The 27,092-nt window shown below is 37.5% G+C and overlaps 1 protein-coding gene across 2 annotated transcripts in view; it reads left to right on the forward strand.

Annotated features, from left to right (window-relative positions):
* LOC132142483 (vang-like protein 1) overlaps positions 1 to 27,092 on the forward strand; it is a 108,246-nt gene that overhangs the window by 64,119 nt on the left and 17,035 nt on the right. Inside the window, exons 1-4 of one of the 2 annotated variants that reach the window (XM_059552387.1) lie at positions 6,776 to 6,884; positions 15,902 to 16,333; positions 17,826 to 18,001; positions 26,892 to 27,025. In XM_059552387.1, the coding sequence (XP_059408370.1) occupies positions 6,855 to 6,884; positions 15,902 to 16,333; positions 17,826 to 18,001; positions 26,892 to 27,025 (772 nt within the window). In that variant the 5' untranslated portion in view covers positions 6,776 to 6,854. Of the gene's footprint in view, positions 1 to 6,775; positions 6,885 to 15,901; positions 16,334 to 17,825; positions 18,002 to 26,891; positions 27,026 to 27,092 lie in introns of those variants that run through there. The other variant, XM_059552386.1, reaches the window with a different exon arrangement.

A 27,092-nucleotide genomic window follows, 5' to 3' on the forward strand; every position in this document is an offset into this window, starting at 1 on the left:
CCCAATATCGTAAAATTATAATAGAATATATATTAAATAAAAACATAAATAATAAATTAAATGCATTTAATTTACTCAGATATCTCCATTTTTGTTCATGTCCCAATCAGTATGAACCTGAAGTGATGTGAATGAATGACTGAATGATGACCTATGAGTGCACGGTTTTAGCACTGGTAGTACCTTTGTATTTTTGGTCATAGATTGGAGGCTGATACAAATAGGGTGTCCTACATACATCCATGTATTGAGATTGAATGATGAAATGTCTGCCACAGTACTTTGTGGTGGTGGTGAAACTGAGAATTAGTTACCACCAGAGTTAAGGCTTTCATTGCATTTGTAGAAGAATCATGTGTAGATTCTGTTCGTTAGTTTTACTCTCAGAGGAGAAACTTCTTCTACAGGCAATCACCCACCAAAATGCGATAAATTCAGCAATCCATGCTGACAATGTTAGACTTGCGAATATATAGTTTTACCTCTTTTATCTCAACAGCATTCTCTCCTTAAAAGTCAACATTGAAATATAACACACCGTGAAAAGGGGTCTTTGAAAATCTTGACCTGTAGGCCAAAACTAAAATATTGGTCTACAAAGCTATAATGTTTTAAGTCCATATGCTCCCAGTGGTCTTGTCAGGATACTCTGCAGGTCTTGTGGAAACAATGTTAATGTGCCCAAGAATGGATGTTAAATTAATACACATTTTATCTCAAATGTCTAAAGCCCAGCACTCTTTCTCCTTCGCCATATCTTCTCTTTTCATATCACTTCATCCGTTTATGAAATCCTGCCTTATACACCAACTCTGCTTAATATTTTATGGTTATATACTGTAGACATTATTGAGTGCACTCATTCAATCCCACAATGCATCTCAATAATGGATATATAACCAATGTACACTCAACGACTAGCCACAAGGAAATACCCATGCACTGTGAGCGATGCACCAAAATGAATTCCTGTATCTCTCATCAAAAGATTCCACTGACAGTGCTCATTTCCATTGACTTGAATGCAATTTGTTAATTTGACAGGGTGTGTCACTCTGTTCTACTTGATAGACTGGAGAGTTGGCTTGATATCTCTGGGACTGTGCATGAATGGTTTGAAACCTACCTTACTGATTGTTCCCAGTTTTTTGTCCTGGAAAACAGATCTGCCATAGTGTTCCAAAGGGATCTGTCTTGTGCTTTTTAGAATTTAAATGCTTCCTCTAGGCCAAGTTATTAAGAAATATGGTTAAGAGTAGGGCTGTGTGATATGGACAAAAAAAAAATATTACGATTTTTTATCAATTTAGCGATTTCGATTTTAATCACGATTTTGACACACACAGACATGCTTTACAGTCATAAATGCATTCAGTATAAATTTGAAACATATTTCCAAAAGAAAACCAATGAGAGCTTTATCAAAAAGTTGTAACATCAAAATAATCACTAAGTAAAGATGTCAAACAAAATCTAGGCATATGGCAAAAAATTATAATAAAAAAATAAAATAAAACCTGTGTTCAGGGATGTTTTTTTTTTGTTGCCATGCATTGGTCATAAAGCTCACTGTAGCGGTGCCTCAGGTGTTATATGTTTTGCCCAATATATTTATTGCCCAAGGTTCACACGTACTCCATCTGCAGTTTGTATACAGTAAGTCACGTGTACGCGGTTCTGAAGCAGCAACGAGAGCGCATTATTGTAACGCAAAAGCACATTTAAATAATGCACGAGCGCGAATCTATCCGCTCACATGCAGATTTCCTTTGCTCTGTTAACAAAACCAGATGCGCGTGCTCAGATCATAGACTGTATAAGGCTCAGATACTACTGCTGCCTTACAACGTGTCTCCTCTCGCTCAACCTGTGTCCTGTGCACTCACAACTCTCTCTGTGCTCATGCGCAAGATATTAAATCTTTTCGCACCTTTCTATTTATAACCTTTTCTGTTCTCATCTTTTACCGTGTGCAGTGTGAACGTTCTGTTCCGTTAACATGGGCTCGAAAAAAAAAGGCAACGCATCACAGACAGAGTGTGTGAACCTGGAGTTAGGCATATGTCCAGTCCTGATTGGTTCAGATAACATACTGCGGGAGGTTGGGGCTGCAGAAAATCATGCTATAAAGCGATTTAAAAATCGCGCACACTCAAATCACGATTTTATTTTGATTTCGATTAATCACACAGCCCTAGTTAAGAGTATCACTTTTTTTACTGTACTGTACTCTGTTATGTACTCTTTTATTCTATTACTCACCTACTGTATGTATTTTACAAAACTTTCAGTGAAGTCCTTGTGATTGGTTCAGACTTATCTGTTTATTGCCTTACTTGACAGTAATTCAATTCAATTCAAGTTTATTTGTATAGCGCTTTTTACAATACAAATCGTTACAATGCAACTTTACAGAAAATTAAGTTTCTACAATATTTAGTAGTAGCTTATAAGTGGTGACTGTCAGTTTGTGCACGTATGACAGGATTTTTCTGAAAAATAAATACAAGAGGTAGTCAGCCAGATGATGAACATTATTAACAGCAATTATTATACAACCCGAATTCCGGAAAAGTTGGGACGTTTTTTAAATTTTAATAAAATGAAAACTAAAGGAATTTCAAATCACATGAGCCAATATTTTATTCACAATAGAACATAGATAACGTAGCAAATGTTTAAACTGAGAAATTTTACACTTTTATCCACTTAATTAGCTCATTTGAAATTTAATGCCTGCTACAGGTCTCAAAAAAGTTGGCACGGGGGCAACAAATGGCTAAAAAAGCAAGCAGTTTTGAAAAGATTCAGCTGGGAGAACATCTAGTGATTAATTAAGTTAATTGATATCAGGTCTGTAACATGATTAGCTATAAAAGCTTTGTCTTAGAGAAGCAGGGTCTCTCAGAAGTAAAGATGGGCAGAGGCTCTCCAATCTGTGAAAGACTGCGTAAAAAAATTGTGGAAAACTTTAAAAACAATGTTCCTCAACGTCAAATTGCAAAGGCTTTGCAAATCTCATCATCTACAGTGCATAACATCATCAAAAGATTCAGAGAAACTGGAGAAATCTCTGTGCGTAAAGGACAAGGCCGGAGACCTTTATTGGATGCCCGTGGTCTTCGGGCTCTCAGACGACACTGCATCACTCATCGGCATGATTGTGTCAATGACATTACTAAATGGGCCCAGGAATACTTTCAGAAACCACTGTTGGTAAAGACAATCCGCCGTGCCATCAGCAGATGCCAACTAAAGCTCTATCATGCAAAAAGGAAGCCATATGTGAACATGGTCCAGAAGCGCCGTCGTGTCCTGTGGGCCAAGGCTCATTTAAAATGGACTATTTCAAAGTGGAATAGTGTTTTATGGTCAGACGAGTCCAAATTTGACATTCTTGTTGGAAATCACGGACGCCGTGTCCTCCGGGCTAAAGAGGAGGGAGACCTTCCAGCATGTTATCAGAGTTCAGTTCAAAAGCCAGCATCTCTGATGGTATGGGGGTGCATAAATGCATACGGTATGGGCAGCTTGCATGTTTTGGAAGGCTCTGTGAATGCTGAAAGGTATATAAAGGTTTTAGAGCAACATATGCTTCCCTCCAAACAACGTCTATTTCAGGGAAGGCCTTGTTTATTTCAGCAGGACAATGCAAAACCACATACTGCAGCTATAACAACAGCATGGCTTCGTCGTAGAAGAGTCCGGGTGCTAACCTGGCCTGCCTGCAGTCCAGATCTTTCACCTATAGAGAACATTTGGCGCATCATTAAACAAAAAATACGTCAAAGACGACCACGAACTCTTCAGCAGCTGGAAATCTATATAAGGCAAGAATGGGACCAAATTCCAACAGCAAAACTCCAGCAACTCATAGCCTCAATGCCCAGACATCTTCAAACTGTTTTGAAAAGAAAAGGAGATGCTACACCATGGTAAACATGCCCCGTCCCAACTATTTTGAGACCTGTAGCAGAAATCAAAATTGAAATGAGCTCATTTTGTGCATAAAATTGTAAACCTTCTCAGTTTAAACATTTGCTATGTTATTTATGTTCTATTGTGAATAAAATATTGGCTCATGTGATTTGAAAGTCTTTTAGTTTTCATTTTATTAAAATTTAAAAAACGTCCCAACTTTTCCGGAATTCGGGTTGTATGATGCAGTCACACTTGTAGCAATATTTGTTAGTTCTGTTTGTTGATTCAGGGTTAGCATCATCTGGGGTCCTCTGAGGGGTCAGCATCATCTCTTCTTAGGTGTTCTGGATCCAGACTGGAGCTGTAAATCCCATGGCAAAACATAGAAACAAATAGAGACAACATTAGCATAGCTGCTGTTCCAACAAAGTAAAATGAATTAGTTTAACCCAAGCTAAAGAATAAGAATGCGCATTTGATCAGATGCAACTACACTCACAATTTAAGAGATGCATTATTCGAATGCTTGGCGAAAGAGATGCGTTTTACAGTAATACACAGTGGTATATTAGCTTTGGCAAGACAGAAGCAGTTCCTTGGCCATCATTTCTATTACATGCAATTGTGGAAATTGTATTTTAGGCAAATGTACCTGAAGTCCACAGGGCCAAAAAATGCCAATAATTGAAGGAAGATTCACATCTGCACATTCACATTGCTCTTATCTGTCACGTCCTATTGGTTACCCCTCCTCATGCACCAATGATGCTAAACTGTACCTGTAGCTTTCTCTATTTTTGTTTTATTATGTGATAGAAAGTCTAAGGCCTTCTTAAGACGAAGGGCAAACTCATCTACAGGGCTTGAAAACGAAAAGAAAATTCAATCGGTTCACTCCGAGCAGAATCGATATTTTAAAGTTTCTGTTCCTGCGTTCCTCTGAATTATTACCGTTCCGAAACCGGTTCGGGTGGAAAAAAATACGGCTTACTAACGTTATTTTTAAAAAACAATATTATGTGTCTATAATTTGCCTAATAATAATGTAACGCGCATCGTTTCTATATGCAGGCTTTACAGTTCTTACCGTGCGCTAGCTCGTTGGCTTTGTTGGAAGGAGGACACCGACAGGGAGCTCGGCAGATCATAACACTTGATTTATTAAACATGAAGAGGTGAACATTAGGAATTAGCCACATCTGATTACACAGTGTGCGTCATCTCACTCTCTCGCGACTTTTCTCTCCCGCGATTCTAATCGTGGGTCTCTGTTCTCGCAATATTACTTTTATATCTTATTTAAAGTTAGAGAACATTACTTTTAACCTTAAATTTCACTCCCTACAAGAATAGTAATGTAATAATAATAAAGTACAGCGTTTTATTTACTCAAAAAGAAAAAGAAAAAATAGAGATCTAACGTCATCTTTTCTAGATTTTGGCCGAATGTAGGCTACTAAAAAAAAAAAAAGACATCAGACTTTTTTAAAGATATTTAAAAATATTTGCTGCATTGTGAAAAAAAAAAAAACAAGGATGAAAGATTGCGTTTTGAAAGTGAAAAAATAAAAAACTACAGTTGCAGCATTGCATTTTATTAGCCCTATTACTTTACGAAATAATGAAGGCTAAAATGCCTGAAGTCTAAAGCAAACTGTTTACAAACATTATAAAAACAGCTATTAGTTTCTCTCCAAAACAAAACAAGTTTAGGCTATAAAAACATCAATCCAAAAACAAATTAATTTAAGCTGAAGCTGATACCTGCATCTCTCATCCGGCACGAATCCAAATGTTTCCATGTTCCCTACGTATCTGGATGCTAAAATATTATTTATTATATAGTGTTTGTACTTTTATCTACATAAAACATCATCTTTCAAATCGGCTTTATCAGCACAGTGAGGCGTGGTCATGCTGAACGCAACATGTTGTACAACGGAGCAGTCTAACTTTTTATTTTTCTTTAACTATTTTATTTTGATAATGTACAGACATTAATAAAGCAAAATGATGTTGTGTCAGTGCGATGGTCATACCAAAGCTGATTGGTTATATAGAAGCAAGACATTATTCAAAGCTGTCAGCTTTTGCAAAATAATTAAAACTTTAAAGCTTTTGCAAAATAAAGAAAACTTCTCTCTGCGGTTTGGTTTTCCTTTCCGAAAACTTTGGAACGTGTCACAATGAACCGTAATTTAGCACACTTTTTCTTTCGTTTCGTTAATCTGTCAATATGATTTAAGTGAAATATATTTAGTGTATATGCCTATATTCCTCTTTATGTAAGCCTATAGGGGTTCGTTTTTCAGTTTTCTCCATTCACAGAAGGCTGCAGGTGTGTGATCTGTTGAATTCATCTCACATATCCTCAGATAAACTCTAAGGGTGGTTCATTGCCATTGAGACTTGCCTATGATGAGTTAACAGCTGAGCCGGTTGGCTGAGCGGACATTTCACTCGCTGGCTTCAGCGTCACATTTGCATATGCCGTACTGCAGGAATTCATGATTCATTGACAGCAAATTTCAAATATTAAATGGAATGATAAAATAACGTTATTAACCGGTTAATGGCCATTTGAAATGTTCGATTTGAAATTTTCCGGTTATCGTTTTCATTCCTTGAACCGGTTCAGAGCCCTGATCATCTAATCTGCGGCCTATTATGTATCAAACTAAGATTGCCTGTAAAGACACAAAGCACTGCCATCAAGTTAGCATTTTTAAACATTCGCTCACTAAAAAATAAATCATTTCTAATCAAATACTTTATAACCACAAAAAATCTGGATTTTATGTTTCTAAACGAAACATTTCTAGAAGACAGCTGCAGTGCAACAGTCCTCAATGAAGCAGCCCCTCCTAATTTTACTTTCATGTGTGTCTGCAGGACTGTTAGGAGAGGTGGAGGTGTAGCTGCTCTATTTAAAGATGTCTGTCAATGCAAGCAAGTGTCATTTGGTCAGTACTGGTCTTTTGAATATATCTAGGGATTGTGCTGAAAGGTGCTCCACATTCTGTTTATTATTATTTACAGGCCTCCAAAATACTCTCCAGCCTATGTTGAAGAGGTCACAGAAATGCTATCAACGATTTCCTCAGAGTTTGACTGTTTTGCTGTTGCAGGGGATTTTAATTATTCACATAAATAATGCAGAAAACCAAACTACAAAAGAAATGATAACAGTTTTAAACACTTTTGACCTGATTCAGCATGTGCATGGACCCACACACAAAGGTGGACACATTCTAGATCTAATCATCAGTAGGGGTCTAAACATTTCATCCATTGTTATTAAGGACATAGCACTATTTGATCACTTCTGTATTTTCTTTGATATATGGATCTCTGCTACCACTGAATCTGTATCTGTCTCTGTCAGAAGGAGATGCATTAACGAGAACACTAGTGTGCTGTTTATGGAGGCTATATCTTTAACACCAAGCATTTCTGCAGACTCTGTTGATATTCTCCTTGATTCCTTTAACTCAAAAGTTAAGAATGTTATTGATGCTATTGCTCCAATAATAGTCGCTAAAAAAATTAGCAGACAAAAATCAGTTTGGAGAAGATCAACAGCAGTTCAGACTATGAAAAGACAATGCAGAAAAAGCCGAGCGGATGTAGCGGAAGATAAAACTTGAAATTCACTATAGCATCTATAAAGACAGCCTTCATGCTTTTAATGTGAAACTAGCCACAGCTAGACAGAATTTCTTCTCAAACCTTATAAACAGTAACTTAAATAACACCCGTACTCTTTTGCAACTGTTGAGAGACTGACAAACCCCCCCCAAGTCAGCCAATATGCTCTATAGCCAATATGCTCTAAGACAGCAAATACAATGAGCTTGCTTCCTTCTTTTTTGAGAAGATCATCAATATCAGGAAGGCGATTAGCGCATCCTCAAGTAATGCAGAAGTCAGACAGATTCGGCTGCAATATCAAAAAGAGACTGTCTATTTTTGAAGCAATTGTTAGCAAAATTTTGGAAGAAATAGTGCAGCACCTAAAATCATCAACCTGCTATCTTGATACACTTCCCAGATCTTTTTTTCAAAAGTGTGCTTAACTGTTTAGAAGCAGATGTCTTAGAAGTGGTGAACGCCTCACTTCTTTCTGGGACATTTCCAAACTCTCTGAAAACTGCAGTTGTTAAGCCCCTCCTGAAAAAGAGCAATCTTGATAACACCATTTTGAGTAATTATATACCAATATCTAATCTTCCTTTTATAGGCAAAATTATAGAAAATGTAGTTTTTAATCAGCTGAACAAATACTTAAACTCAAATGGATACCTGGACAATTTTCAATCTGGTTTACGACCGCATCACAGCACAGAGACAGTACTCATTAAGATGATAAATGATATTCGCTTAAATTGTGACTCTGGCAAAATATCGGTGCTGGTATTGCTAGTGTGCGTCAGTGCTGCGTTTGACACTGTCGATCATAACATACCACTAGAGAGACTATAAAACTGGGTCTGGCTTTCTGGGATAGTACTCAAATGGTTCAGGTCATACTTAGAAGGGAGAGGTTATTATGTGAGTATAGGAGAGCATAGGTCTAAGTGGATGTCCATTACATGCGGAGTAGGTAAATATGCGCATCGATTCGTCAACCTGTTTTTATTTCTCTAAAAAACGTTTGCAAAACGTTTACCTTATGTGCGCTGAATATACGCGATGGCCGGATCAACATTCTGTCCAACGTTATATAACCAATCCAGGGGTTTTTCTGCATTGATCTTTTTTTTTGGCGGCTGTCAAAGCCTTTTTGATCGGTGAGTGATGTAAATGACTGCTGTGCCTGACAGGGTGCTTACGAGAGAGAGCCCCGGCTGTGCGGGCACACTCACAGTCTTCAAACAACATGAGCGCTTCTTGCTCTCTCTCTCCCTCGTGCATATTAATCAAAATCATTAAACACGATAGAAAAAGAAACACCGAAGTTTCACGCGCGCTCGCGCACTCACAATCTTCAAACTACACGAGCGCTGTCTTGCTCTCTTTCTCTCTCTCCCTCGTGCATATTAACCAAAATCATTAGACACGATAGAAAAAGGGCGGAACGCCAAAGTTTCACGTGGAGCATTCGGAGATTATTTTTACTCCATTACAGGCTGCTGGCTCCCACTGTTAATTTTTTTTTGTTTGTTTTTTTTTGGAAAAGCACTCTGTATTAGCTTAAAGTCTTCAAGTTTACATTGGTTACTGTATTCTTTCAATTGCTCTAAACAAGTATTTTGGGTGACCTTTTTTATTGAATGCTAGACATCAAGTTGTTGTTATTTTCATCTGAAAGAAGAACTTTTTTTCAGTAAGCTAGGCCCTATGTGTTCAGTAAGCTTGTTTCAGTAAGCTATGTGTTTTCAAGGCTTCAAGGTTTTATTGAATGCTATCTCTATACAAGTGCAAAGTAATGCATTCTTAGTCAGTCTTTTATTTTGTAATTTTAAAAGCAATAAACATATATTGCAATGTTAAGGAATTCATGTTTTTTTCATTCAGATATGTAAATCAACATGTATAAATTGTTAGTAGTCAATTAATGGGGAGATAATCGAAATCGAATCGGTCTGGAAAAATTAATCGTTTGATTAATCGATGCATCGAAAAAAATATTCGCTAGATTAATCGTTTTAAAAATAATAGTTTATCCCAGCCCTAATGCGGAGTCCCACAAGGCTCAATTCTTGCACCGCTCTTGTTTAGCATGTATATGCTCCCACTAAGTCAAATAATGAGAAAGAACCAAATTGCCTATCATAGCTATGCTGATGATACCCAGATTTACCTAGCCTTATCTCCAAATGACTGCAGCCCCATTGACTCCCTCTGCCAATGTATTGATGAAATTAATAGTTGGATGTGCCATAACTTTCTATAGTTAAACAAGGGGAAAAAAATTATTCATTGCATTTGGAAACAAAGATGAAGTTTTCAAGGTTGACTGCATACCTTGACTCTTGGGGTCTAACAGCTAAAACTCAAGTCAGGAATCTTGGTGTGATTCTGGAGACAGACCTTAGTTTCAGTAGTCATGTCAAAGCAGTAACTAAATCAGCATACTATCATCTAAAAACATTGCAAGTATTAGATGTTTTGTTTCCAGTAAAAACTTGGAGAAACTTGTTCCTGCCTTTATCACCAGCAGGGTGGACTATTTTAATAGTCTCCTCACCGGCCTTCACAAGAAGACCATTAGACAGCTGTAGCTCATCCAGAATGCTGCTGCCAGAATTCTGACTAGAACCAGAAAATCTGAGAATATCACACCAGTCCTCAGGTCCTTACACTGGCTTACACTTACATTTAGCATTGATTGTAAAGTACTTTTACTTGTTTATAAATCACTCAATGACCTAGGACTGAAATATATTGCAGATATTATCACTGAATATATGTAACGACTGAGTGAAGGAGTGGCAGGAAGCAAGTGCGAGATTAATGAGATTTAATGAAGACAATGAGACAATACAAAACTGAGACACAAATAACGCTGGGAGGAATGCACAGTCCAAGATGGTGGTGAGGAATGATGAATCCGGAAGGCGGAGGTGAGTTGGCAGCAGGAGAGGGTGACACAGGAACTGCGGGGAAGCGAGCCGAAGGTAAGTAATGTTGCTTGGTGGTGGGTTGCGTAGAGTGGACGGGGTTCCGGGGAGACACGGACATCCAAAGCAGAAACACACAAGTAAGCAAGGCATAGGTTACAAACATGAAACAACACTCTCACGAACACAAGTCAAAGACAAGCCAATATATAGGGATGAGTAATGAGTGACAGCTGTTGCTGATGACAATTAACGGAGACGCCCACAAACTAATCAGTGCTGACGCGTAACACACAGACCTCACCCACAAAGTGCAAAACCCAGAGATCACGGTTTACCAACCGTGACAGTACCCCCCCCCCCCCCCTCTAAGAACGCCTCCTGGAGTTCCCAGAAGGGCCTACCTGCTGATTGTAATCATCAATAAGGGAGTGTTCCAGTATGTCCCTAGCAGGTACCCAACTCCTCTCCTCCGGACCGTAACCTTCCCAGTCCACCAAGTACTGGAATCCTCATCCCCTCCATCTCGAGTCCAGAATAAGATTAACCGAATAGGTCGGTTCCCCATCTACGAGACGCGGCGGCGGGGGAACCGGGATAGGCGGATTAATATGTGAATAAAACACGGGTTTAATTTTGGACACATGGAAGGCGGGATGTATTCTCCTGTACACTGGAGGTAGTTTGAGGCGGACTGTCACCGAACTAATGATCTTGTTGACAGTAAACGGGCCAATGAATTTGGGAGCTAATTTGTTAGAAACGGAACGGAGAGGAATATTGTTAGTAGAAAGCCACACTTTTTGACCCACGACGTAAATGGGAGGCTTTGACCGGTGGCGATCGGCCTTGGCCTTAGTGCGCTCCCTCATCCGGAGCAGAGTCTCGCGGGCTCTGGTCCAGGTGCGGTGGCACCTCTGGACAAATGCGTGAGCGGAGGGGACCGCGACTTCAGATTCCAGACTAGGAAAAGCTGGTGGCTGGTAACCTACGCTGCACTGAAATGGAGAGAGGCTCGTGGCTGACACTGGAAATGAATTGTGAGCGTACTCCACCGTAGAGAGTTGTTGGCTCCAGGAAGAAGGATTCTTTGAGACCAAACATCGCAACGTTCTCTCTAAATCTTGGTTGGCTTGCTCAGACAGCCTGTTACTCTGGGGATGATAGCCCAAAGACAGACTAACCGTCGCTCCTAGCAATTTACAAAATTCCTTCCAAAATTTGGATATGAATTGGGATCCCCTCTCAGAAACCACGTCTACTGGGAGGCCATGTAACCGAAAGACGTGATCTAGGACAGTGACCGCTGTCTCCTTGGCTGTAGTTAATTTGGGCAAGGGAATGAAATGTGCCGCCTTCGAGAACCGGTCCACTACGGTCAAAACGACCGTCATGCCATTAGAGGGCAGGAGGGCGGTAACAAAATCTAGTGTGATATGTGACCAGGGTCTCGAAGGGACAGACAGCGGTTGAAGAAGCCCATCAGGAGGCCGGTTAGACGACTTACCACTGGCGGCAACTCGTGAGTGTGTTTCTCCCACCGCCGTTTCACCGAAAGGAGAGTCGATGATGTGGTTGAGGACTTCCCGGCGGAGATCCCACCCGATAGTAGCCTCAAACTTACTACTGGGCTGGCACTTTTTACCGAGCAGGAATGGATGGAATGCTCCGAGCCACTGCAATATAAGCATAGTCCTTGGGACCTCCGCCGCTCTCTCTCCCTCCGGGAAAGCCGAGCTCTACCTACCTGCATGGGTTCGTGATCGTCGACGGGACCGACCAAGTTCTCTCGAGCTCGGTTAATCCGAGCATCCACCCGGAGTGCCAGGTCGATTAGGCCGTTGAACATTGGGGGCAGCTTGAGGAGGTAGATCTCCTTCTGAACACGGTCGGCCAGCCCATGCAGGAATCGATCCCACTACGCGGCCTCGTTCCACTGGCACGCGGCCGCCAGGGTGCGGAACTGAATGGAATAGTCCGCCACCGATGATTCTCCTTGTTTGAGGTCCGAGAGCTGGTGAGCGGCCGGAGTAACACCGGAGTAACTCTCCGCGGCTCTGGCCGGAAGTGGTCCTGGGAGGTCTCCCGGGGGACGGGCGGCGCAGGTGGTGCGGTGGGCGCAGTGGGAGAGGTGAGTTGATGAATCCGCTGGGTGAGCTCGGACACCTGTGTCACCAGCGCTTGAATTGCGCGTCCGGTGTTCACGATGCTCTCCTGCTGCTGATCCATGCGGTTGACGCTTTGATGAATGAATTCAGACAGTGAAGTGGTGCTCGCTGCTTCCATGTTTGGTGAGAGCGTTCTGTAATGACTGGGTGAAGGAGTGGCAGGAAGCAAGTGCGAGATTAATGAGATTTAATGAAGACAATAAGACAATACAAAACTGAGACACAAATAACACTGGGAGGAATGCACAGTCCAAGATGGTGGTGAGGAATGACGAATCCGGAAGGCGGAGGTGAGTTGGCAGCAGGAGAGGGTGACACAGGAACTGCGGGGAAGGGAGCTGAAGGTAAGTGGTGTTGCTTGGTGGTGGGTTGCGTAGAGTGGACGGGGTTCCGGGGAGACACGGACATCCAACGCAGAAACACACAAGAAAGCAAGGCATAGGTTACAAACATGAAACAGCGCTCTCACGAACACAAGACGCTAGACAAGCCAATATATAGGGATGAGTAATGAGTGACAGCTGTTGCTGATGACAATTAACGGAGACGCCCACAAACTAATCAGTGCTGACGTGCAACACACAGACTTCACCCACAAAGTGCAAAACCCAGAGATCACGGTTTACCAACCGTGACAATATAAACCTAACAGACCACTATTTCTAATCAGTTAGAAATACCAAGGGTTCACACAAAACAAGGAGAGTCCGCCTTTAGTTACTATGCCGCTTGCAGTTGGAATCAGCTTCCAGAAGAGATCAGATGTGCTAAAACAGTGGTCACCACCATTTCAAGCCTAAGATCACATCCAAAGTCCAAATGTAAACCAAGATCTACCACTTGCAAAAAATTATATAAAAAAAGGCCACAATGTAAGTTCTACTCTGACATTCTTGTTGCCTGTTAGTCACTAGCAAATTATTTAACTATACAAATAGTATATAACTATAAAAACTGCCAACTATAATTCAACATTTTCAACAGTAACCGTAACATTAAGTATTTCCACAGGCTTATTACTCGTACACAATAATCGATTACAATCGATTACACAATAATCAGGCCTAAGCCAATAATGTACTGTTTCACTTTCCCTTTTAAAACATATTTCAAACACTTCAAAATGGAAATACTCAGGTTATTGCAACTAGAATACAAAATATCATGACAACAGTCATCCTTCAATTCTTCAAAAATATTTTCACACAAATTACAGACCTACATTGATTTTTAGCTATAGAAATTGAATAATGTAATCAAATGTAAAACAGTATCGCATATTTGACTGTATAAATTAAAGACTGTTCTTTATTAAAGTTACAAAAGCTTTTTAATCAGGAGCAGTGAGAAGTTAGATTAATATAAAGACTGTCATTTTAAGAGAATGCACTGATACAGTGGTCTACGTTCAGCTGACTATGTCTGCTGTAGCATACTTACCAAAACAGGCATTTTGACATGATTTTAGTGTGAATTTGTCCATTTAAACACAATACTTCAGAGAGAGCTTATATGTGTGCGCGTGCCGAGGCGCCGGTTTGCGCACTTCGGATGAGCGCACGCAGACATTTTCACACTGCACGCAAGCTCGTGTCCTCTGGCTCTTAAATGTTTAAACTGACAAAGCTTAAATGAGTTTAGTTTAAACTAGGGATGCACCGAATGATTTTTGGGGTTCGGCCGAATACCGAATCCACTGTTTAAGATTCGGCCGAATCCGAAACCGAATACCGAATCCTACTCGCATCCTTATTCCATTAACACAGTAAAACACATTGATGAAGTAAACAACGTCCACAGCAATGTATTTTTAATTTTATTTTATTTTTACTGTAAAAAAAAAGAATAGGCAACATTATGCCAGGATGACAAGTGAGAAAAACTTTTTTGACAATTACCAAGCTTATGCTTACCCAAGTAAACAACCAAAACCTTTCAATAAAAGTTCAGCAGTGCAAAGAAAAGTGTTTTTCTTTTCTTTTTAAAAATCAGAATATGTTTGGTGACTTAACTGAAATTAATGTAAATGAACATTAACTCAATAAACATGGATAGTAGGCTGTTTAGTTTTCACTTATAACAGTAGGATAGGCTATGATTAGAACAGTAGCCAAATATTACGAAAAATATTACGGAAGATCACACACATCTCCTGCATCATAATTAAATTAACGTAAAACCCTCTAATCTTTCACATGAAATGAGAGTTTCATTTAAAAAAAACAAGAAGCTCTGCATTAACAGGTGACAGCCGGTTGCGAGTGTGGGAACGAATATCCCCAGCAGTACTGAAAAGTCTTTCACTGGGCACAGAGGTAGATTTTTGCCAGCAACGGAAATCGCTGCTGGTTTGTCCTCCACCACTGAAGAGGATCCTCTCTAAGAGGAATCAAAGGCTCACCAAAAAAAAACACTTATCTCCACGTCAGCACCCGATGTGACTGGCTAGCTCTGTGTTGCTACGGTATAAATCATCCCAGACGCTCAAGATTTCTGAACAGTATAGTTTAGAGCGAACTGTCGGGCCTTGTTCCTCCTCATATAAACACCTTCACGCAATCAACGGTCACGTGACATCGACCAGCGTAGCGCAAGCCTAGGGTTCGGTTCGGTGAAAAAAAAAACCTAAGGTTCGGCCGAAACCGAACCCCGTCAAAAAGCCCAGTATTCGGCCAAATCCGAATCCTGGATTCGGTGCATCCCTAGTTTAAACACAGATATCAGCACCCAGGTGATGACGGAATAAATTACTGCTCATATACAGCATTTGCGTTGAACAAGAGTGAATGATTTGTCAGGTACCTCTTTTTCTCAGATTTTGAAAAATCTTCGCGATCGACTTAAAATGCTTCCAAGATCGACTTGTCGACCGCGATCGATGGGTTGATGACTCCGGTGCTAAAACATTAGTCACATTTAAATCTAGACTCAAAACTCATCTGTTTAGCTGTGCATTTATTGAATGAGCACTATGCAATGTCCGAAGTGATTGCACTGTATTTTACGTATTTGCTGTATTTTATGTCAAATCATTTTAAGTAATTTTTTTAATCATTTTCAAAGTTTTTAAATTGCTTGTTTTATTTTTGTGATTATTTTACTTCATGATTATTTTACTTTCTTTTAAAGCACTTTGAATTACCATTGTGTACGAAATGTGCTATATAAATAAACTTGCCTTGCCTAAACTGAGCACTAAAGTCTAATCTCTCTCTGTTTCTTCATTCCCTCATCCCTCTTTCTTTCCAGGATGATAACTGGGGTGAGACTACAACAGCTGTCACTGGCACCTCAGAACACTCTCTGTCTCAGGAGGACATTGTTCGTATCAGCAAAGACCTCGACGACAGCGTGGGCCTAGATTGCAAACATTATCTAAATGTGGCTCTGTCTGTCATCCTAGGACTCGTGGTTCTTCTGACTCCACTTGCCTTCCTTATCCTGCCTCACCTCCTCTGGCCTGATAGACTGAGAGCCTGTGGAACGGCCTGTGAAGGTCTCTTCATATCTGTGGCATTTAAACTGCTGATTTTGTTGTTGGCAGTGTGGGCTCTATTCTTCAGGCCACCCAGGGCTGGTTTACCAAGAATCTTCGTCTTTCAAGCCTTATTAGCCACATTGGTGCTACTGTTTGTGCTTTCCTATTGGTTGTTTTATGGAGTACGCATCCTGGACTCACAGGTGAGGCTAAAGTGTGCCTACTTCTTCCAAAAATGAAAATTCTGTAATCATAATTATAAAATGGTTAGTTCCATTCCTCTATTCTGATTGGTCATCAGCTGTGTTTTATTCACGATACAGCACAGTTATGACCGCTTCCGAGTAGGGTACATTACACTGTAGTTATTTGTTTTCTGTTTATTACACTGTAGTTATTCGTTTTCTGTTTCAGGTATGATTCTGTATGTCCATCAGTTTACAAAACAGTTTTAAACTCGTGCTGTACCGTGAATCGGTCTCTTTTAAAAAGAAAAGACTGAAAACAGACGTTTTCTCATGCTGAGAGATAAGCAGATGTTTATTTGTGAGAAAATATCACATATGGTGTTCAAAAAATAAATGACACAGCAGATGATAAGATGGAAAATTTTTATTTAAGCTCCATTAGATGAGGCATGTTTAGCGGAAGGACAGCATTTAACGAACTTGATTTAAAAAAAAGTAACATTTCAGTAAATAAATTTTTGATTTGATTATTTTTTTATTGTGTCGTAACCGTTTTATAAAAGCAGTAAAGTATGAGAGGCTGTGCTGTATCGTGAATAACGATATTCGGAATAAAAAAAAATTCACGATACAGCACGGCCTCTCATATATTATTGCTTACATATAATCATCCTTCAAAAAAATTTGTACGATATTTTGAAAAATGTTTTAATTCAGCTGTTGTGTCCATGCAAAGTCAGTGGGGTCCAAAACAACATTTTATGGACAAAAAACATCTTTTAAAAAAATCGTTTTTTTTTCACATGCATACAGGTTTGGAATAAATTATGACAAAATTTTCATATTCACATTAACTGTCTAAAATATTGATGTGTGCAGTTTAAAACTGTCTGAAAAGTGACAGTTATTTGTGTAGCACACACAAAGTACAGACTAACCCTAACACTAACTTTGGAGTCATATTTGTGGCTTGCAATAATGCGGATTAATCTTAAATCTAGATTAAATCAAGTTTTAAGTAACGATGTTGCACTTAACATAAAAGTCTGTTCAAAATAAGACAGACTTACATTTAAAAAATAGTTTTGATCCTGGTTTTAATTAGCATTTTAGATATATTACCTTGAATTAAATCTCAGTCAGAGATGAGCTTTACATTTGAGGAGATGAGGAGGTTTTAAAAATAATAAAATCAGTTATAATATGTGCCTGACTGAACGAATACAAGCTGTGTAACTGCTTTTACATGTAAAAACTGAAGTAGACTTTGGGCTTAACTGCGCCAACACAAAAAAAGAATTAAGCTCACTAGCATGGCCCATTCTTGCCAATCTCTAATAACATCTCTGTGTGACTACTAGTCCCTATATGCTCTAATTTGTAACTTTAAAATATCAACATGTTAACATATCACAGAGAAACATTTCCAGTAATATTATGTACCAGCCAATTCTCACATGGCCCTACTATATGTAACAGGCACTGACAGTCTCTCTGTCTGTTCCAGGATGAAGACTATCAAGGGATTGTACAGTATGCTGTTTCACTAGTGGACGCTCTGCTCTTTATCCACTACCTGGCCATTGTGCTGCTGGAGCTCAGGCAGTTACAGCCGTTCTTCTCTCTGTGTGTCACCCGCTCCACAGATGGAGCAACACAACACTATAACTTGGGTCAACTCAGGTTAGAACATTGTCAACAAAATGCTAGATTTATGTAGTTAATTCCTTTTTAAAACTCATATAAAGTGATTTGTTTTTAGAATATATTTATTTTTTTCCCTTTTGTTATTTGTATAATATATATGGGCCTACTTTAAATGTAAGTATTTACAAAAAAAAAAAAAAGTATATTCAGCTTTACTCACATGATAAATGTGTCTCAGTAAGTCCTCAGACTCAGACATGGCCACATGGTACTTTGTAAAATCTGACATGAGAACTGTTTTGAGAAAGCCCATGAAAGAGACAATGACCATGGAGAGCTCAGCTGCTGTGTGAGTTATTTGGGGTGTCGTATACACGCCATTCAGTGTGCACTTTTTTGCGTGTCCTGCCCTTATATTACATGAGAGTCATTCTTAGTTTGGTGGCCTTTAGATTGAGCAGGTCTGTAGAAAAAAATATAAATTCACAACCCTCTCGCATATGTGACTAAATTTTACTCTGGGCGACTAAATTATGTCTCTTGTTAGCCATTGGCTAATAAATTCTTAGATTTTACTCGCAAGTGTGTTTGTTCAAGGCTACTATAAGATTAGCACATTTTCAATCACTGAACACTGACTGAGCGCTTCAGAGTTCTCTCTCCATTAAGCCATCTGTACTTTTCAATTCATCTCAATGGACGCACAGTACACCTGTATTTGCTGAACTGTAAACTCTGTGTGAAGGCGGACGACTCGCCATCGATTTACTGATAGCGCTGTTTCTCACACATGCAAAGAGAGAGAGCGAGTGTCTTACCATGCTGAATCGACATGCTACATGTAAACTATATTCTTTGTTGTCTTCTCCTGTCAAAATAATGGAGTTCATTTAGAATTATTCAACTTTTTCGAACAAGCAGAATATATGCCTTTTTCTCCGGTAGTGGGCGGAGCTAATGCACAATTGGCAATTTCATTGGCTGGCACTTATTTATTACCGTCCCTGTTTTGATTTCAGCAAATCAGTTCGACCGAACACAGACAATGTGATTAATATTCATGAACCCAGCAGCTCATCTATCCATAGTGCATTGTATATTTTTAGTATGGTAGTAGAATTATTAGTAGGATTTTCTTTTAACAATAATTAATATGATATATTACTTTTTCTTTTTTTTTTTTTACAGAAACCCTCAATGACCAAAAATATCTTAAGCATCACCACCAGTCTTAAGTTCAGTTAAAATTACAAATATGCATTCATACATGTTTATCAAGTTTTAGTTATAATCACTAAAGTTCTATCATTAAATAGTGCTTAATACCATAATATAATGCTTGACTAAATGATTAAAAAGCTAAGATTTAAGAAGCTTTGCCATTTTACAAAGATAAGCTGATTGGAATCGTGTGTGTGTGTGTGTGTGTGTGTGTGTGTGTGCGTGTGTGTGTAAAATAGTATATCAGTCTGGCGAGTAAACAAAAAATTTTACTAGCCAGTGGCGATTATATTGCCAAGGTGTGCATAGATGGTTGATTCAATTATTGTTACGCCTGGTTCACACCGGATGCCGAAGCGACGCGGAACGGAAAATCACGCGCGGTCCGGCACCTGCCTGTTCACACCAGACGCGTATTCTCTGCAGCGGTCGACAAGCGCTTCTGCTCAGTTGTTGTTTATTCAGAGCACATCATGGGTAAGTAAATAACCCCCACCCGCCCTGTAGTCCGCCCACTCCCGTTGCTCTGTGTGTGCATGTGCGTTTTTTTTTTTTTTTTTCTAGTCTGTTTAGATACACAAATATGATCGCATTTGTCACTCGCGGTATTTTAATTTGAAAATTGCTTATATTTTGACAATTGACCGGATTGTCTCGTGTTTCTTGTGTGAATGTATTGAATGTATACTAAATGTGTCAAAGCTGTATGTGAGTGTTAATCTGATATTGTATTGTATGTGAATGTGTATAGTATATTGTCTGTTATTCTCCTTAGTTTTTTCTAGTAAACTCCTCATTTGTTCCAGATCCTCCTCTAGCACTTTGTCTTACGTTTAGCACTACACCCAGTTGTAACAAAATACATGTTCTTGAAAATTTGTTCATTCTGTTACATTATATTTTTATAATGCAGTGTGTAACAGGATGGACATTTAAAGCCAATGAATCATATTACTAGTTGCCAGCAGATTAACATTTAGGAAGATATTTGATATTTGTATGAAAACTATAGAAAGAAAAACAAATTATGTTCAGTATAAATTGACACAATGGGTAGATGTTATGTTTTATGCTATTAGAAGAGTCTTTTAAAAATTGAGAAAAAAGTGAGAAAAGACCAGTGGCACAATTCCCGCAAATCTTTTTGAAAATTTCCACCTTCTACTTAATGCTTTATTTTTGACTTGTCACTGAAGTTCATGTAAGGATTCAAATTATTTTTTACTGTTCATGCACAAGAAGACACAAGAGAACTTTATTCAGTACTCACATACTGTTTTCTGTGCACTGACACCAAAAGTTAGATTCAGTCATTGCTCCAGGTTGTTGCTATGATGGATGCTAAAATATGGGTGTAGAATTGTTGCATTATTCCAAATAAATAGATTATTTCACAAATAAATGTAAAGAGATTTGCAAAAATTGAAACGTATTACATAGAATGAAATCCACAAATAAATTTCAGAGTTTCACAAACATTAAATTGACAAATAAAAACTGAGACCAGCAAAAATAAAATATATTTTCACAAATATAAAACTTTGACTGGCATTTATTTGTGATTCGCTTTCTGTGCTTTTGTAGATTGTTGTGCACATTTGTGGATAGCTCACTGTTCATTTGTGGATCGCTGCACATATTTGTGGATTTTGAGATATTTCTAGCATCAAGACGCACACAAATGTACAAATGTATGTACTTCACCCACCATCTCTACTCAAGCCAATCAGATAACAGCCACACTTCGCTGACTAGGGCTGAAACGATTAGTCGGCATTATCGACCAAAATAAAAAATTGTCTACAAATATTTTTGTTGTCGAGTAGTCATTTGATTTAATTTGATCTAATTTAGAGCCTGCAATAATGCGGTTTGACCAGTGTGGCGCTATAGTGCAAGACTGTGATTCAGCCCTCCTCGATGCAATTCTAGAGAAGAATAGATACAGTGCTCAGCGCTGCTTCAGAGAAATGCACCCTGAGCCGAACCAAATGGCGTTTGGACATGAAAATATATGACGCACGCTTTCCTCTCAATAACGAAATAAACAACAACAACAACAACAAAAATCACAGCAGTTTGAAAGCAAACTTATTACACCAATGTATTTTTTTTTTTGTACTTTTTATGTATGTGAAAAGCCCTTCTAGGGACGGACATTGCAAATTAGCCTTGGCTATAAATGTTGTAGTGTGGTACAGGTTTATTGTTCACACATGCCCCTATTAAATAAAATTAAATAAATAAATAAAATGTGGATGTTTGCACAAGCTCAGTAAAGCATTCATGTCACGTCAATAGTATTTTATGCAATCCTTAAATCAAGCAGCTTTACGGCATTAAACATTATTATTAAATATTTGATTAAAGTGACAGAGATCAAAGCTTAATCTAGCTCAGGACTGTTTTCATTATCATAACCCAGTAAGGCATTTTAAGAGAGATTACTCTACAAGTCAAAAGTTTTTGAATAACGTTAAGATTTTTAATGTTTTTAATGTAAAGTCTTTTCTGCTCACCAAGCCTGCATTTATTTGATCCAAAATACAGCAAAAGTAGTAATATTGTGCAATATGTTTATGATTTAAAATTACTGCTTTCTATTTGAATATATTTTAAAATGTAATTTATTCTTGTGATCAAAGCTGAATTTTCTCTAGTCTTCAGTGTCACATGATGCTTCAGAAATCATTCTAATATGATGATTTGCTGCTCAAGAAACATTTATTATTATTATTATTATTATTATAAATATTTAAAACAGCTGAGTAATTTTTTTTTTCTGGATTATTTGATGAATATAAAGATCCAGAGTTCAGAATTTATCTGAAATAAAAAGCTTTTATTACATTACATTTTATATTACATTATACGCAATACCATTTAAAAGCTTGGAATCAATATAAATGTTTTTTTTTTTGGGGGGGGGGGGTATTGTAGAAATGAATACTTATATTTAGCAAGGATGCTTTATATTGACAAAGACATTTATAATGTTACAAAAGATTTCTATTTCGCATAAATGCTGATCTTCTGAACTTTCTATTCATCAAAGAAACCTGAAAAAATTATATTTAGCTCTTTTCAACAACATAATAATGATAACAAATGTTTTTTGGAGCAACAGATCATGTGACTGGGGTAATGATGCTAAAAATTCAACCTTGAAATCACAGGAATAAATTAAAATTTTAAATATATTCAAATAAAAAAAAAACTTATTTTAAATGGTAAAAAATCTTTCAAAATTTTTACTGTTTTTGCTGTACTTTTGATCAAATACATTCAGGCTTGATGATGTATGTTTATCCAAAAATAAAACGTCTAATCACTTAATTTTATTTTGTTTCTTATCCATATTATACACTTACACAAGATGTTAGGCAGAATGAGGTTTCATTCAGTTAATTTTCATATAGTAATTAAATGGTAAACAAGAAGGTTTCTCTGTCATCTCATTTTGTGTGTCAAATATATTTATTTGTATAAATTAATTGTAAAATAATTTTAATTACACAATATTATTTCCCAAAGCTGAAGTGATTAGACTATCTTTTATTTATTTGTTATGTATAACAGTATTTTAACTAATTGCAAGAGCAATCAATCAAATTCTATTGATTAATCAGTGAAATAATCGACGATTAGTCGATTAATCGTTCTAATAATCGTTAGATTAATCGACTATCAAAATAATTGTTTGTTGCAGCCCTATCGCTGACCAATTCTTCCATGTTCTAGCTATAACCAATCTTGTTTTGCTGAAGTGCTGTTTGTGTGTTAAAAAAAAAAAACTTGCCATAAGATTGTTGGAGTGTAAGGCTTCTTTATTTTTCTATCAGGATCAGTGAATGAGGATAAACTCAAGATTATACACAATTTATGATCATTCACAGATCCGAACATCACCAGTAATACCCTCGCAACACATCCAAAGCAAATAGAAATCTACTGCAATGGTTTCTACACTGGATAAAGCATGACACGATGAAGGACAAATGATTCAGACATTTGCTTTGATGCGTCCAGTTGCTGTTACAACTGTTGCAGTTGTATTATTTAGATAATAATAAGAGACCTATTATTTACCCTTTTAAAGCACAATCACGGTAACAAATATAGGGTATAATAACACGTATAATATCAATTATAGGCCAAAATGACCATGTGGGTACCTGTCTCAGCATCACTGCAGCATACTTGATGTCTGCAAGTGGACAATGTAAATAAAAACTTACTGTGGATGCTGTTAACTTTTACAAACAAAACTAGTAAGTCTGGTTCATATAAAATATTTTTATTGCATGATCAAGTGTTTTAACCAAGGTTTTTTTTTGCGTGTGTTATTTTTTTTACATTTATATGCATTTATTTTCAACACACCTGCACCTGCGCATGAGCTAACACAGTGCTCACACTCTCTCTCTTGTTCATCGTCGTTGTTAACAGTTCTGTCTAACATGGATAGAAGTCTGTCTAATAATCATATAGAACGGTTAAACAAAAAAATTAATGTATACAGAAAGTATTATAACGATTGCTTTTATATAAGGCCTATTAGTAATAGAAAGGCAAACATTATAATACTTTTTTTTGTTTGCCGTCAGCAAAAAAGCAAATATGCATAATTATAATTTAAACAAATCTTCGAATGACTAATGAACATTTAATTTTACAAACTCAAATCCAGCTGTGAGATCTTGTGAAGTGTGCAGTTTTATTCAGCATGATCATGTGTTCTCTGTGTGATGGTCAGTCCGTGTGAATTGAATGCTTTAAACTATAAACTCATGATTTCAAATTATACTGCGCTTTATGCATTTGCCCACTGTCATATTCATGTAATTTTTGCTGTGTGCTGTATGTAAAATGAGAGTTACCCTGGCTTTATTTGAAAAATATGATTTCCAGTACACACAAATTTCCCAGAATACCGAGTGCCCAGTTGGTTGAGTTTACTGTCTTTTTAATTATATTTTTATTAAATATTTATTTATTTGTGAAAAATACTATCATCTAAGCATGTTTCTTTTACACATTTAATTTTGAATCCATTGTCAAATGATTTCAAATTTCTTAAATATGAATAATAATAATGAAAAAAAAAAATCATAGGCTTTATATCAGCTATCGTCCCCTGCCTTACAAGATATCGGCTGTCAAAAAACACATTCCACAATTTGTGGAACATTATCTATTAATTTGGAATAATGCAACAATTCTACCTCAATAATCAAATGCCATTTCTTTTCAGTGTAGGTTTAGTTTTAGGCTGCAATCCCCACTTCTCTCTCTCTAGTATATGATGTCCATTGAGTGTCAAAATATTTGAGAATAAGAGGGGAAATTTGGGGGGGGGAAAGTGAATGAATCAAACCTGTGTGCATTCCTTTCTTCTGTGGAGCACAAAAGATGAATGATGACTCCATAAAATGAAAGCCAGTTTAGTAAATTATGTTCCTTAATGTTCTTTTGTGAAAGAAGTACATACAAGTTTGGAACAACATGAGGTTGAGTAGATTATGACAGAATTGTAATTGTTGGGGTAAACTGTTTAGCATTCCACTGCATGTTTTTGAGGGTTAACTTTGTGACATACAAAAAAAAAAAACCACTAAACATGTTTTTCAACAAGAAGTTGAGATTCTTGATTGTACACAGCAGGTACAATCAGTGTTTTTGTCAGACCGCCAACAAGGCTTCATGCTGTAATCCCATTGTGTTTTCCTGCTAATAGCTCCCAGCTATAATCATCTGCAGGCATCTGTTTAAAATCAGTTTTTTTTCTTCCCTCTTTCAGTGTATTTTAAGTTCTGTTACTCAATTCCAGTAAGACTTAAAGTGATCCTGATGTTTGTTCTGTTTTGTGTCTCCCTATTTCTTTTCATTTTCTCATCCTCTTTTTCCTTATTTTTTCTTCTGCAAATATGAAAGCTAATAATTTCCAACTCCAATATATCTATGCCAAATCCACCAATCATACAGATCCTCTCAGATAATATACACATTGGTTCCTTTTTCCTATAATATTATTAAATTCAAGCTCTTTCTGGGGTTTCTGTTCTGCTCCACTTTGTCCCGATCATAAGGGCTGGAGCTCAGGCATCTGTGTCTCTGGTTAAGTATTTGGCATGGATGATGTCATGTTTTCATAATTGCATACCTCCATGGACATAATGGCTTGTTTGTATTCATACTAATATCCTAAAGTCATTGCAACCCTAGTTCCAGATCAGCTGGAAAAGGAGAGATCCTAAAACACTTAGCAAGTGTCAATGTCACAAAAACCTGTTTCTGGAAAGAAGTAGGCCACTTCTCCCTTATATTTTCTCTCCTTCTGAGTGTCTATTGTGTGGTGAGGTGACTGCTTACTCTCAGGGTGGACAGTAGAGCATCTGTAGCATGTATGTAAATAGGAAGCACATGCCGTGATCAAGCACTAGCTAACTACAATCAGGTTAGCATGGCGTAACAAATCACACAAGCTTCTGGCTGAGGCATCTGGCCCCAGTATAACTATTGCCGTGTTGAGTGACCCAAACACACTCACACTTAGCAGCTAGTGGAGTCTGTTATCCTGATTTGAGGCCAAGTGTGTCATTTACTCTTCTGTCCGGGAGATTTGAACAACACTATATTAGTATGTTACTCTGGCATAAACCCAAAGCACACATGAATTCCAGTAAATCAGCACTGCATTTGTATAATGTCTACACAGTTTGAAAGGTCTGTTTTGTTTGACTTATGTTTCTGAATGAATACTGAATATTTAACACTTAGAGACCCTCAGCAGCAAAAGTCAAACACATATTAGTCCACTCTAAAAACCATTGAAAGTAACCCAATTTGGGTGAAATAAGTCAAATATGGACACACACAACCTTGGTTTCTTTTTATTTAAACAATAATAATTGGTTGATTTATGCTTTTTTTTTTTGAATGCTAGCCATTTATCTCATACATGGGTTCATATAAAATACACCACTAAATATAACTATTGTGTTTACATGATTTACTTGATTTTGGATGAATACAGTTCTTAGTACAGCATATTTTATGCAGTTTTAATAATGTATACAATATTTAAAGTTTTTTTTTTTTTTTTATTAAACTCCAAACATTTTACAAATAAACATGTAACATTTATAACATTTTATTTAAAGTGTAATCAACTGTTCTCTGTTGTCCTTTTTCCAATGAAATGGTGCTAGATATTTTCCAAAATATCCCAACAGACTCAACAATAAATAAATCAATCAATATTAATCACAGATAACTTTCAACAACAACTCTCAGATAATAAAGCAAAAATAAAACTATAAATCAAAGATAAAATGCTCTTGAAAGGAAAACCTGGAAGTACCTGGATACTCAGTTATGGCAGTGGTGAAATTTTGCAACATTAAAGCTATAATTCCTCATGTAAAATCATTTTAATAATATTAAGCTACTATTAATATTAACTCCACACTATTCTTTCTTTACACAGTTAATTGAACAAATCTGAATCAACACTGAACTGACACAATTTTTTTAAGAGCTGCTTTAGTGCAGAATTCTCTGTTTCCCTTTCCATCATTGAATCATTATTGTCATGCTTATTCTTGTAACCTGCTTTGAAACAATCTGTATTGTCTAAAGCGCTATATAAATAAAGGTGATTTGACCTCACTTGACTTCTTCTTCTGGTCTTTTCCATGTGTAGCATCCAGAGGGCAGCAGTGGTTATCTTAGAGAACTACTACAAAGACTTCCCTGTCCATAACCCCGCGATGCTAAAAGCTTCCAAGTCCCGCACAGCCAAACACCTGGCAGGCCTCAAAGTCTACAACGTGGATGGTGAGTTCACAACCATTCGAGTATACAGGAATCATTTCCAATTGCTAAAAAAATGTGTTTCGCTTGT

Source organism: Carassius carassius, chromosome 6 (assembly GCF_963082965.1).
Source record: "Carassius carassius chromosome 6, fCarCar2.1, whole genome shotgun sequence".
Classification (NCBI taxonomy): Eukaryota; Metazoa; Chordata; class Actinopteri; order Cypriniformes; family Cyprinidae; genus Carassius; species Carassius carassius.